The following is a 13,979-nucleotide window of genomic DNA, read 5'->3' as shown; positions in this document are numbered from 1 at the left end:
CCTATAGAGAGTATTACTATAAACAAGTGACAAAAGTTTCAAAGGGCCATAGTTCACTCAAATCCTTGATGGAATTATGTACTCTTGCCTAAAACATGGTATAATGATAATACATTACTGTTGTAAGTTTCAAAACTTTCAAAAGGTCCTTTTAAAATATGGACTGGTAAGAAAAACTGGTGTAATTCCAATGTCGATGCCATGGTGAGTATGATAGGTTTCCTTTTTTGTTTAATTACCGGAAGTCAGCAAACAGCCGCTTTATTCAACTCCTCATTAAGCCCAAGACCGAAAGTTTTGTTAAAAACCACAGTCGCCGAAGTTTACGCAGAAAATCAATACGCTCAAGCCAATATTCTATTTAATGAAGGGGCACAGTGTTCATTTATATCGGAGAAACTCGCAGATTAGCTAAACATCAAATATTGTGACAACACTGTCGTCAAGATCAAAAGGCGAGATTTTATTGTGAAAGTTTTTTAATTTTATTGAGAATGAACAACAACCCGATCGAATGCACTATATTCCACACCATGCAGTGAAGAAGGATTCAGCCACGACGCCTATACGTATAGTATATGATTGTAGTTGCCAAGAAACATCACAGAAACCCAGTTTTAACAACTGTTTAGACTCTACCCCACCAACATTGAACGACATTTCACATATCATGATTCGATTCCGACTTGGCAAGTATGCAGTGTCCACGGATATAGAAAAGGCTTTTCTCAATTTAAGACTGGATAAAGAAGATAGAGATATGACCAGATTTCTGTGGCTGAGTTATCCAGGTAACCCAGACAGTCCATTCACAACATACAGGTTCAAATCCGTACTCTTCGGTGCCACGTGTTCACCGTTCATCTTAAATGCCTCATTACTCAAGCATCTAGAAAACAACGCTTCTAGTTGGATCAGCAGATTTCTTAAACGGGACTTGTAGGTGGACAATATAATATCAAGTTTTTCAAAAGAAGAAGAAGTTTTGAAGTTTTTCCTAGAAACAAGAGATTTGATGCTTAACGGCGGATTTAACCTGAGGTCCTGGGTATCAAATAGTCAACAACTAAGATCAGCCGCTTCAACAGAAGGTGTCCTTGATACCGGCGAGATTACAAAGGTTCTCACCGTCACAGACGAGATATCTTACCCGAATAAGGAACTTCCGGATATGACAAAACGCGCTATTCTACAATACACATCGAGAATATACGATACACGAGAGAACCCGGCAGATCTGTTAACACGAGGCGTAACGACAACACAATTCAAAGAAAACAGATTATAGTTTAGCGTTCCAAAATGGTTACCCAACACAAGTCAATGGCCTCAATGGAAATTTTCCAAAACTATCACCATGGCAACCATTAACGACGAAACAGCTCAGCAGACGACAAATTTAACAACCATGTCAGAAGAAGGTTTACAGAAGATTATAGATATCGCCAGATGTTGCAGCTACAGGGAGTTGGCGTACATATTGAGATTTATCCACAACTGCCGTGTTAGTAAGGACAGCAGACGACACGACCCATTACCCCTCATTGAGCTACAAACTGCAGCATTCAGATGGCTGCAGAACGTTCAGCAATCTACATTTCCAATCGAAATAGCCAACATAAAGTCCAATGAGAAGACTTAAAAGACTACCCATTGTGAGATTTCTTGAAAACGAGGGATATGTGGTGGAAGAATAAAGAACGCACCGTAAAATGAAGTCACTAAATACCCATACCTGCTACCTACAAACGCCCATTAACACGGTTAATTATCCTAGACGTCCACCATCACCAACTGCATTCTGGAGTAAATACTACTATTACATACTTGCGCCATAAGTATTGGATACCTTCGATTCGCAGATGTGTCAAGAGAGAACTACGCAGATGCATTACCTGCAACAAAGTGAATGGAAAATCGTACAAAGCCCCAGATCCTCAACCCCTACCGAAATATTATCTTGAAGACAGTCCTCCATTACACGTTACAGATCGTCATGGAAACCCGGAGAAAGCTTATATATGTCTTTTCACTTGCGCCTCTACACGACCTTTACACCTAGAAGTTGTTCAGAATTTAACAGAAAAAAACATTTTTACAGGCGTTTAGAAGATTTTGCAGCAGAAAGTCATTACCACGTATAATGGTTTCTGATAACGCAGCAACGTTCCAGTCTGCATCAAGATATTTACGTCAGCTGTTTGAATCCCAGAGTATACGAGAAACTCTAAGTCAGGAAGGTACACAATGGTATTTTATCACAACGAGAGCTCCCTGGTAAGGTGGGTGGTGGGACCTCTTAATAGGAATTACCAAAAACTCTAAAGAAAGTTCTAGGTCGCAGATTTATTACGTTAAATGGACTCCAGACGACAACCACCGAGGTAGAAGTGATACTCAATGACCGGCCAATTACCTATGTATCATTCGATGTCTCGAACCCAGTACCTTTGACTCCATCGCACCTGTTATATGGTCGGCAAGTGACGTACCTTCCATCACAAAATGTTCCAGTTGAAACGTTATCAGATCGAACGGCTGGCAGTCGTTCCAGTTTTACCAAAGGAGCCGGGGTACAGAAACAACTCACACGATCATTTCGGGGAACGTTGGCGACATGAATATCTGACGGCCTTACGTGAATACCACCGAGCAACAGAAGATCTCATCTGGTGACGATACACCACGTGCGAGGTGGAGATTAGGTGTTATCCAGGAACTCGTTTACGGGAAAGATGGACTTGTACGTGCCGCGAAAGTTAAATCAAACAATGGAATTTTAGTGAGACCGATTGCTAAACTTTATCCTTTAGAAACAAAGTGACTGTTAATAAATGTTTCATGAAGATCGCGCTTTGTGATAATGCTCCGTGAAAAAGACTGACATACAAACTTTGCTATCAGAAACTGAAGATTGTGATTCAGCTGTTTAATTGCATATTTGGTTATTTATGCATAGTTAACGATTTATTGTCAATTTTAAATAGTTCTAGAGTTTAAATCGGCTAATAAGTTATTTAGTGCATTCAAGTTTATACTTAAACTGACTCTTAATTAACTTCAAATTTCATATTTTGATACTGAACACTTGAGTAATTAATCATGTCGCGGTCCCCAGTATGTTGGGATTAACGCCTTTATATGTATGACGTTATTTACCGCCATTGTATGTAACACGTCGTTGACGTCACTTACTATGTATATGTTATGGTTTGACGGTTTCAAATAAAAGATTGGTAAAGGACACAACGCATCTATTGTTATACGACGCTATCTTCCACAAGTTGTGCACAGAATCGTCATCAACAAGGTCAAAAGGGTCACATGTCAACTTCAGTTCGATCGATATCTACCCATACTCCTCGAAGATGAACTATGGAAGATCGACAACTACGCTGTGAAGTTCCTTCAGGCGTGCTGTGAATCGTGACTACCATATTAATTGTTGAACTAAAGACACTGTTTTATGCTCATAATATTTTGGTGTATAAAGCACACTGCTTAATGCTTATGCTTTGATTTTGTATTCCTATTAACTTATATCCTTGTTTTTATGGCTGAAAAACGAGTTAGAACTCTCATTGACAAGGCCATGGATTGGTTTGTAGAATGAGAAATTTGAAGAACCAACTTTGAAGCTTTGTGGAAACATTAAGACTATAACTATAGTCTGTCCAACTTAATTTTGGACCTCAACTTTGGACTTTTATGAAGATAGAACGGGATCAAAGAGAATAAAATGTGTTTTTGTGAATTAAAAAAAGTCACCATCGAGAATTTCAAGGATTTTTGCAACAGTCGTCTGGTTTTCCCGTGCGACTTAATTTCAGTTTCTGTATGGGAATTCGCTGTTGTTTATTTCTGGTCGCCATTGCCAAATATTCTCTATTTTCAGATTTACGGGAAATTTCACGTTTTATTCCTCGGGTACGTTTCACACTGTTCTACACTAAGATCTTCCGTAAAAACAGCTTGAGTTTGAAATATAACCTACAATTTAGTAGATCTAGTCAACAAACAAATAATTCCTTTTCTCCGTAAATCTTTCCGGTCAATGTCTAGTTCAATGCACAACTTACACAGAAAATCCATTATCATCCGAAATTTGATCCAGTCCGTCAGCGGCTGTGTTTTGAAAAATTTTGAAAAAAATAATTGATATATGCATATGAAACAATATTTTTAATCACAGTATTTTTCAAATGATTAATCCAAGAAAAACCTTTACGATGCAAAACCGTCAACTGCTTCAACATGTAGCCTTTACATACAAAACAAAGCACTACATGACACACACAATAACATTACAAACGCTGAATTTCAAATATGTCATATCGTGAAAGTACCTATGACAGGTGGATATCTATGGCCGGTGTAATCCGTATTACATATGCCGCACGCGCGTACATGTATCAATCGGATACTTTCTGTCAGTTTTGTTTACACACATTCCTGCACATCTGTCAAACTGAAAAAAAAACTCCATGAAAATGTTTTTACTACGGGTAAGTCTCTTATTATTTACTCACATTGATAAAATCTTTTTTTTTTCATGTGAATAAACATGCTTTTCCCTTAGAAAATGACATATTTGATGATCTATCAAAGCGTCTGCTCCACGAGACACATTTATGACGTCACAAGTACTTGATCCTTGACAGTTTTATACTACTGGCCTAAACTACTTACCAGTATTTTTGGCATGATATGTTTAAATTTGTATGTGAAAAGGTTAATTTTGTATGTTCTAGTTGTGTTTAGAATTCTTTACAATACAATAAAAGTTTATTTTCTTTCAGTTACCCTTGGCTAGAAAATTAAAGAAAAGACAATACAAGACAGAGATGTTGAAGTCAGCTTACCATGAGGATAGGAACAATGGAACATCAGTGTATAAAACAGCTTCAATATATGGTGTTCCAGAAAGCACGCTGAGGGATAGATTTTTAGGCTTCCAGCCAGTACCAGATGTTATCTCGGGCCCAGAAGTTATCTTTAGAGAGAGCTAAATGTACGTCTGAGAAGGTATTAAACAACTATTTTGCAGAGCTCAGTAATGTAATGAAAGATAATGGACTGCTTGATAAACCAGAGAATATTTGGAATTTAGACGAGACTGGCATAGTGATGGAACACAACCCTTCCAAAGTTATTTGTTTGAAGGGATACACTCCTCAGGCAATTACATCTAGCAGGGGTAAGACTGTAACAATATTAGGGTGTGTAGGGTGTGGAAGTGCGGCAGGTACCGGGGTCCCCTCTTACTAGTTCTTTCCTGGAAGGCGTTGCAATGATGAACTTTTGAATGGTGAATGTCCAGGAGCATCAGGAGAAATGTCTGATTCTGGTTGGTCCAACTCTACCATCCTATTGCAGTACTTCAGAACACATTTTATCAAGTTTGTACCACTAAATGGTGATCCATTGCTGGTGCTATTTGATGGTCATCGATCACATATGAACCTGACCCTTATAAGATGGGCTGAAGACCATAATGTAATTTTCATTGTGTTGCCTCCGCACACTTCTCATTTCACCCAACCTCTGGACGTTGGCTGCTTCGGCCCATTGAAGAATTCATGTAACAGTGAATGCCAAGTGTATCTCCGCAATAATCCTGGGATGCGTATCACTCGCTTCAATGTTGCTGCCATATCGGGCAAAGCCTACAATAAAGGTCTGTCACCAGAACATTTAATATCATCGTTCAAAAAACAGGGATATACCCATTTGAAAGAGATACTATCAACAAAATCAAAGCAGCTCCTTCAATAACTTATCAAGAGAAAGAAAATGAACCTGAAACTGAAACCAAAACCAGCTTCTTGGAAACCAAGAAAATTACAGCTGTGAAAGAAGTTCAAAAGAAAAGGAAAATGCCACCATCAATCACTGAAAACATAATGGAACCAGAAAAAAATCCCTCCTGAAAGAAGTTCAGACTGATGAACCCTCTAAGAAATTAAAGAAATCATCAACAGTGATAAAGAAGAATCTTGTGAAACTAAGAAATCTGCCAACTTAAAAAGAAAGAATTCAAGTTCACCAAAACCAAGTACTTCTGGCACTAACATAGATAATAGGCCAGGTTTTATTGTTGACTCTGAAGATAATGATGAAAGCGAGTGTGACGGCATAGAAAACACTGAGGAAACTGGTCTGTTGTGTATGCAATAGATTTAGCCCGAGAGATTTGAATCTTGCATATACATTGGCAATAGTTACATGGGGTCAGTGCAGTGCTTGCGGTCACTTGACACATTTAAAATTCTGCACAGAAGTCAAATGTCTGAGGTGTGCATCAATTTTTCTTTGTCCTCACTGCAAGCATAATTAACTAAAAATAACAAATATAAGACAAAACACAAGAAAAGTATATATAGATAATTTCTTTATTGAATAAAATGAGTGTTTTGTTAAAATTTCTCATGCAGAAAATATTGGACGGAAGTTCAGTCCAATACCAGTATAAATGACGTCATCATTATTTGTATAGAGGATTTTTATATACTTACACCGGTCATGTGTCAGAAAAACGTAAACTAAGTTGCAGATACATGTTGATATGGACATGAATTATTCTATTTAAATGTAAACTAACATTATTTAAATCATCTCCATGTGAAAGACAAAGGATGAATTGACTATTATATGGTACGTTTTTCAGAAAATGTATATTGTGTTGGTTTGTTTTGACCCTTGAACTTTTATTACACCGGTAATCGGTATCACCAGGATACAATATATGACGCCACTAATAGCGAGTAAGATAAGGAACAAAAAATGGCAAAGATGTTCCCTTTGTGAAGAAAGCACCAAATTTTGCATGAAATTACTTTAAGGTATCCCAAATCCTACAAGAGGAAGAGACACGCTATATCTGCCCTGGAACCTCCTTTAAATCAATTTAAAAAAGGGAGGTAAAAATGTCTTGAAAAAATGTTTTTGCCTTTAAATTGTAATTTATCTATAAAGTAATGTTTCATATGATCTAAACATGAATAACATATTACTAGCATAGACAAACAACCATTTGGTATTGATAAATATACAAAGTTTACTACAAAATAATTTTATTTCTCAAGATACATACTAAAAAGGGAAGTAATCAGATTTTACTGCATGTTTAATTTCAAAACTGCGTGTTGAAAGCATGAACGTTTGTATTTAAGTATTATAAAGTGTACTGGATTAGAAATGGACTATATATACGATCTGTTGGCTTGAATAGACCAAAACATGAGGCCCCAAAGGGGAACTACCTTTTATTTATTTCAATTGAATATATCTATAACAATTTCAAAAATGATAACTCATTACCTTAACCAATTATAATCCTTGACACAAAATTTATTCAATTGCTTTTTATACACATTCAATATACATAACTCAGGAAAAAATACGAGGTCCTTTAAAGGGAAAATGTTAAAATTTTAAGGGCAAATTGATCTATTTCAAGTGTTAAAATATCATATTACTGAACTAAACTTAAGTAAATAATATTCACATGTTTAGGTCCACCTACATATCTGTATTTATTAGGGCAATAGATTTATATAAAAAAGACAGGCACTTCAATGGATATTTTTGTATGTTACATAACAGCATAACTATAACATAATCATGTTTTCAAATCTAATAACTCATCCAAAGATCCATAAAATAAAGAAACTGATAATAACACCCATTCAATAGATATCTAAGAATTGTAATAGGCTTCTCAGTACTTCTCTAATAGATTTGTTTGACAAATTTATATTTCTTATACTTGAATGTATTATTACAAAGAAGTGCACATAGTAATGAAAGTGAAGAGTCTTTACTGGTCAATCCAGATTCAACATAATGAAGCAATGCCAGGGTCACAATTATAAAGGTATACAGGCACTAAATAGAAAACTGGCGCGGAAAAAAATCATGTTAGTCGCAAAATGGCGCATTCAAAGAGTCCTCCTTCTTTGTTCTGTAGAGCTTTTTTCCTTCCTTTTTTACATTTTTTTTTGCTGAAATCACATAACTTGTAAACTTGTAAACTTGCATAACAGATCTATCTTTGACATATAGGAAGCATTTTCGCAATACTATGATAGCATGACAGATTTGTTATTGAAATGTAGGTAATACAATTTGGGGTATCATTTTTAGTTGATATTGTAGTTGGTTTGTTTGACTGAAGTACATAACCTCCCAATTTTCTTTAGATATTTTTTTCAGTACTGACAATATTCTTTAAGAAAATGTACAAATGTGAGCTACATACATTTAAAACGGGTCCTGCTCTGTGCTGTAGCCATTTGAAATTTGTCAATTTTATCTAGAATAAAGAAGGTCAGCTATTTAGTATGTTCATACCTTAATTTCTCTCCCCAAACATGGCTTCATATATAAATGTTAGAAATGTGAACATCAGGTAATTTAGATGTTTTCATGCTGCCTATTTCCTTTAGGAACTAGAATTTTATCTGGCACCATTTACTGACTTACAGCTTGAAACCTTTGCTTATAACATGACCATGTATTGTTCCAAAAGTTCGAAGTTACAACATGTGGTGCACTAACTGGTATGCGACATGGTACACATTTGTTTGCCGCAGATGCATAAAAACAAAACCATAAAGGGATAATGTTACGAGCAACCAACCCTGATACACAGTGTTATTTTCTATAGTAAAACAGTTTGCTAGTTGTTAGCTGTAGCTTCATTTGACCGTTTCAAACAGTTCTGGTACATGCTGACTAATTCCGTAGTAAACAGTCTTTTTTGCATAAACACAAGGACAAAAATCTAACAGGAAAAGACACATCAAAGAACGTAGACTTAAAGCTAACATTTTTATAATGCATTACCTGGTTGTAATACTGTCTCAATACGTTTGCAAGGCATAGGATATCTTTACTTATAGTTATGTTGTGTTAAAAGATTCGAGGAGCGCACGTGGCAACTGGAAGGATAGGTTATTCTATCTTGCAAAGAAATATAAAAATGAAGCCAGAGAATATATTTTCTTAAGCAATTAGACGTATTGAAAGCAACCCCCTGAGAGATGTTCATGTATGTAGCAAAAAACATTGTATCAAGCAGGTTGTAGACAGGAATTCATAGCATACATTGACATTGATAATCCTGTCAGCTGGAAACGGACAAGAGAAATGGTACTTGGCTTTAATTATGTAATACGCTTCATAATTAGCTGCTGTAAGTTGGAGGAAACTCACATAACTACAAGAATACATACAAAGGCATATATAAATGTATCAAGCCAATTCTGTGTACTTAGACATTTTGAAGACATGTGTGCTAGAGAGGAAAATACTTGCAAATCTATTACGGTTTTAATTAAATATTGAAAGGGTTGTTACGCCTAAAATTAAAAGTTGTTTGTTTAGGGTATCTTGATCGTTACTTATTTTTCAATTTTTGTAAGTTCACGAAAAAATTTTTTGGGACATTACCCTAAACAAGTAATAATTCTAGGACTAATAATTGCGCTACTGTATTGGACAAACAGCACATATCAGATATATGATTATAACTAGGACGGCCTGCAATAGAGGTTTTACCCATGCTGAATGAGCTCCATCGGCTATACCGAGATGCAGAGTATACTCAACTCGGACCCACAAATACAATGTTCTGAAAGATCATTTCTTTATCAGATATATAATATCATTATATAGGCCGATGTGGAACCTAAGACAGAAATACACTATTTCGTTATTTGTCAAAAGGCTTAATACGCAAAATAGCTGTAGCTCTGTATATTTTAAGGAGACATTGTTTATAAACTAATCGATTAATCTTGACTTTCAAAAATTTGCATCCTACTCTATTTGGTATGGCTTTCTTTATTTCTGTATCATATTTTCATCTTAAACAAGTTTTTATATGTAACTACTAGTGCTTGCGTTCTTGGGGTGTCTGCAGTAAATCACTGCACTTTAGAAATGTTTATAGTTGTAAGCTCTATATGGAGAGGTTCATTGGGGGAGAGACCGCCTAGTGGTAAAGTTGTTGTCAGATCAACAGGAAAATCGTTGGTTCAGACCATACAAAGGTTAATCTATCATACAAGACCAGTGCTATATTCAAGAAAGCGGAATTTAAACTGATTCTAAAACTTAAAATCTTAATCTAATTCAAATAAATTAGTATCATTGAATATAGATTAAATTAGTAATTATAAATACAACAATACATTTTGTTCACATTCCATTTTCTTTTGTTGTAAAAAGCATTAGAATGATCGTATGCTTTAGCTTGAAGTCATTAATTGTCTTGAAAAACATATGAATTATGTTTTGTATAATACGTTTTACATGAATTTGAATTAGATACTGAATAAAAAGAAAAACACAAAATAACCCCTTCTTTAGCTGCGCTTTTGAATGCTTGATAATAAGTACCCTATGTACAGTATAAGCACTGTAAAATCGATTATATGAATTACAGTATGTACGTATATGTAAACTTGTTTTATAAAATACCCTTAATGAACCTGGACAGAATGTTAAGAATGTTTAAATAATATTTCGATATAATTTGATATTAAAATTAGTTTTGTTTACCTCAGTGATCCTATATATATATTTTTTTAAACAATTTTCCCCCTTTTAGGGCCTCATCTATGTCATTTGTCGGTGTCATATATATTAAATGTGTCTAATATGTAACTGAATAAATATTATGTCAATAATAGTTACTTATTTTGTTTATAAATTAAACTTTTGGACATTGCTTTAAAAAATATATGATTAAAATAAATAAAATATAGGTCCCTTTTTGGGGCCTCATTTTAAGCTAATTAAGGTTAGTGAACTGCGTGTCTCCTCCTTTTTTTGGATTCAGTATACTTCAAAATAGTTACATACAAAGTTTGGTGCTTTCTTCACAAAAGGGAAACATCTTTTTCCTATAACCTACTCACTATAAATATCTCGAGCGATCAAGTGCTTAGGCGGCGCGATATTTGGGCTGTCTTATGCATAGCAACCCTAATGACAATTGATTTAGTAATTATTAAGGCTAACTGAGTCCCGAATTTAAAGAGAGTAAAGTAAATTAGCTGTTGACTGTGCCAATCTGATTACGTGGATAAACTTAAGTCAAAGCAGGGGGTGGTTCGGGTTGCTTTAGGCTGAGCCAAGACCTAAACCTCAGACAAGAAAAGTTTTCTTTATTATATATCGCTACTGCTAACTTTAAAAAAAAACGTGAAAAATAAGAGATATTTTATTTCTGTCACCGACAAAAAGACACAGACTTGTTACGGAAGGAGCGCTATATTTATTAATTCGAAGTTTTGACTTCTTTCCTGTAAAGTTTAGATGAAGGTTAGTTAGAATACTCGATATTATAAAGGACTGTCAAAGATCATCAAAGGATATACCAAGGGCGGAGCCAGGGTTGGGGCGCACCCCTCCCCCCCCAAAAAAAAAATCACCGGGACATAGGTAATTTGTCTTTTGTTCTGGTGAAAAAGTGCAAAATACGCATTTTTTTCTCGCTCGCAACGTTCGCATAGGTTATTTATCTCTTGATATGGGTGAAAAATATAAAATATGTATTTTCCTCGCTCGCTGCGCTCGCACATGTAATTAATCTTTTGTTGAGGAACAAAATACCCCTTTCAAACGTCACAATTTTATTTCGTGTGTTGACCTACTATGCCTATCATTAGCGCAAAAATGTTTTAACATACCACCACTCTGCTTTGGATTTCACTGAACGACCGAGCATGAGAAATAAAGACGCGAGGATGGAATTGATAAAATAGATAACGTTGTCTCAAAATAAACTATATAGAGACCGTACATTTTAAATCATTACTTGCAACATAATGCAAATGAGTTACATAGGTTTCATGCTTCACTGCTATCCCCACCATTTATCTGTGGTTGAAACAATAATATGCACTTGACTTGACTATTAATTATTTTACGTCAATGCTAACGAATAAGTACAAACACAATTTTCAGAAAATAAAGCTGAAAGCCTGAAACGGAAACAACTGCTCAAATTCAATCGAAAAGTTAAGTCTGGTCCTTACGTGCAAATAAATTCTACAAGTTTAGGACTAAGTTTGTTTTAATTTTCCATGTCTGCTATTCAACAATAAATTGACCAGACGTCGCTAACTGTGATCAAACCCCTAAATGACGTTTGTATGGACACCGCCATCTTGAAATTGACGTAGAGATATTATTTTTTTGGTATTAACGATGTCAGTTTTGACAGTTTTACAAACAGTATAAATAAATTATCGGAGGTCAAAAATTAGGTGGGACAGACCAAAGTTTATAAGTAAGTGAAGCTGTGACAGCTGATTGGCTTTAGGGACTTTAAGATTTAAGACTTTAGCCTTTAAGGACTAAGACACTAAATACAAAGAATATCTAACTGTATATAAACAATTCGGTGAATATCTATAAGGCATCCGTACTGATGAATCAAGTAAAATGTTAAAAGATTCTGAGAAAGCTCGTTCAGACAGATGTATTGAGTAGGAATCTTTCAAAGATAATGTTTAGTCATCTTTTAAAGAGGAAACTTCTAAGGCGCCATCCGAGAGCGTAGGCAGAGGTTGCTCGCGCAATAGTTCAAATTACTGAAAAAGAAATGAAATTAAAGCAAGAAATGACAGAAAAAGAAGAAAAGGATCAAATAAGAAATTAAAAACTAATTTGGAAACAGAACTTGAATTCTTAAATCTGAAAAAAAAAGAGTTGTAGCTGCCGAGGCTGAGCTTTAAATGAAAGTATTCTCGATGATGTAATTAGTGAAGGTGATAACGAACTTGTTTAAAATAGGACTGTTGAGTTTGTTGCGAAAATTAAAAGTTAAAAGCCAAAAAAAACACTGATAAGCCTGAAATACACGACGTGAACAACGTTCTAAGTAACGAGAATCAAGTGACTGTATTCGAACAATGAAAAGTAGATGTTCCAACTAGACTCTTGTAGACGATAAGATAACGTACAAGATTCAGAAATAATGAATGATCGAGACAGGTTATCGGACTTTTTCATGAGAAAAGAATTGTTTATAATAAAGCTTACAGTTATATTGCTTGGAGGTCTAGTTTTAAAAGTGTTTTACTCGACTTAAAGTAAGAACAATGAAAGAAATAGATCTGCTTGTGAAATTTCTTGGACCAGAGTTGCACAACTATGCAACAAGTTTAAAGACAGCCTATATATGTGAACCGGGAAAAAGGTCTCGAACAACTCTGGGTTAGGTTAGATGATAGATACTGGTCCCGTAAAAGTGTTCATGGAACTGTTTTTGCAAAGTTAGAGAAGTTCCCAAAGATAACTAATAAAGATCTGAATAATTTGTATGAATATTCAGATATTCTGACTGAAATAGTGGCTCTCAAAACAGATGAATGGTTGTGTTGTTAAACTTTTACCCCTCAGTAGGTATAACACCTATCGTAACAAAGCCACCGTATGGTCTTCAAGAGAAATAGGACACCAAGGCATACATATATAAACAGTCAAATCAGATCAAACAACGATTTGCAAAGTTCCAGGGTTACAGTTAAACACAACTATGGGAAATCAAAGTAATCGTAAACCTACACAACCTGTGACAGCTAATAAAAGTTTACAGGAAGTTAAACAATGTCCGATTCATCACACTTTGAACGAATGTCGGGTGTTTCAGCCGAAAACTCTTGACAAAAAGATAAGAATGTTAAAAGACTGGAAGTTTGAGGTGTTTAGGCTCAACAAGTCATCAAGAAAACTATTGTCTTAAACACATTACATATGAAAAATGTAGTAAAAGTCATGGAACAGTTTTACACTCAGACAATTCTGATGAGGTACAGGTGTCAAATAGTTGTACAAAAGTATGCGGTGGTACATTTAGAGGTAAATTATGTCATAAAATATACATGTTGTTGTACAATGCAATGGTTAGAGTGTTAGAGCATATGTTTATTTAACGAACAAAGCAAAAGGTCATTGGCAAAACC

The 13,979-nt window shown here is 35.2% G+C and overlaps 1 protein-coding gene across 1 annotated transcript; it reads left to right on the top strand.

Moving 5' to 3' along the window:
* The first annotated feature begins 514 nt into the window (after window positions 1–514).
* Window positions 515–943, top strand: LOC123553115 (uncharacterized). Its single transcript, XM_045342869.1, has one exon. The coding sequence runs from the start codon at window positions 515–517 to the stop codon at window positions 941–943; it is 429 nt and encodes a 142-aa protein (XP_045198804.1).
* Window positions 944–13,979: the final 13,036 nt, after the last annotated feature.

Source organism: Mercenaria mercenaria, chromosome 4, assembly GCF_021730395.1.
Source record: "Mercenaria mercenaria strain notata chromosome 4, MADL_Memer_1, whole genome shotgun sequence".
In the NCBI taxonomy this organism is placed as follows: Eukaryota; Metazoa; Mollusca; class Bivalvia; order Venerida; family Veneridae; genus Mercenaria; species Mercenaria mercenaria.
This window is presented reverse-complemented; position numbering and strand designations above follow the sequence as displayed.

What these genes read in the sequence shown, in the direction of transcription:
- LOC123553115 (XM_045342869.1), top strand. Translation starts at nt 515, where the DNA reads ATGCACTATATTCCACACCATGCAGTGAAGAAGGATTCAGCCACGACG.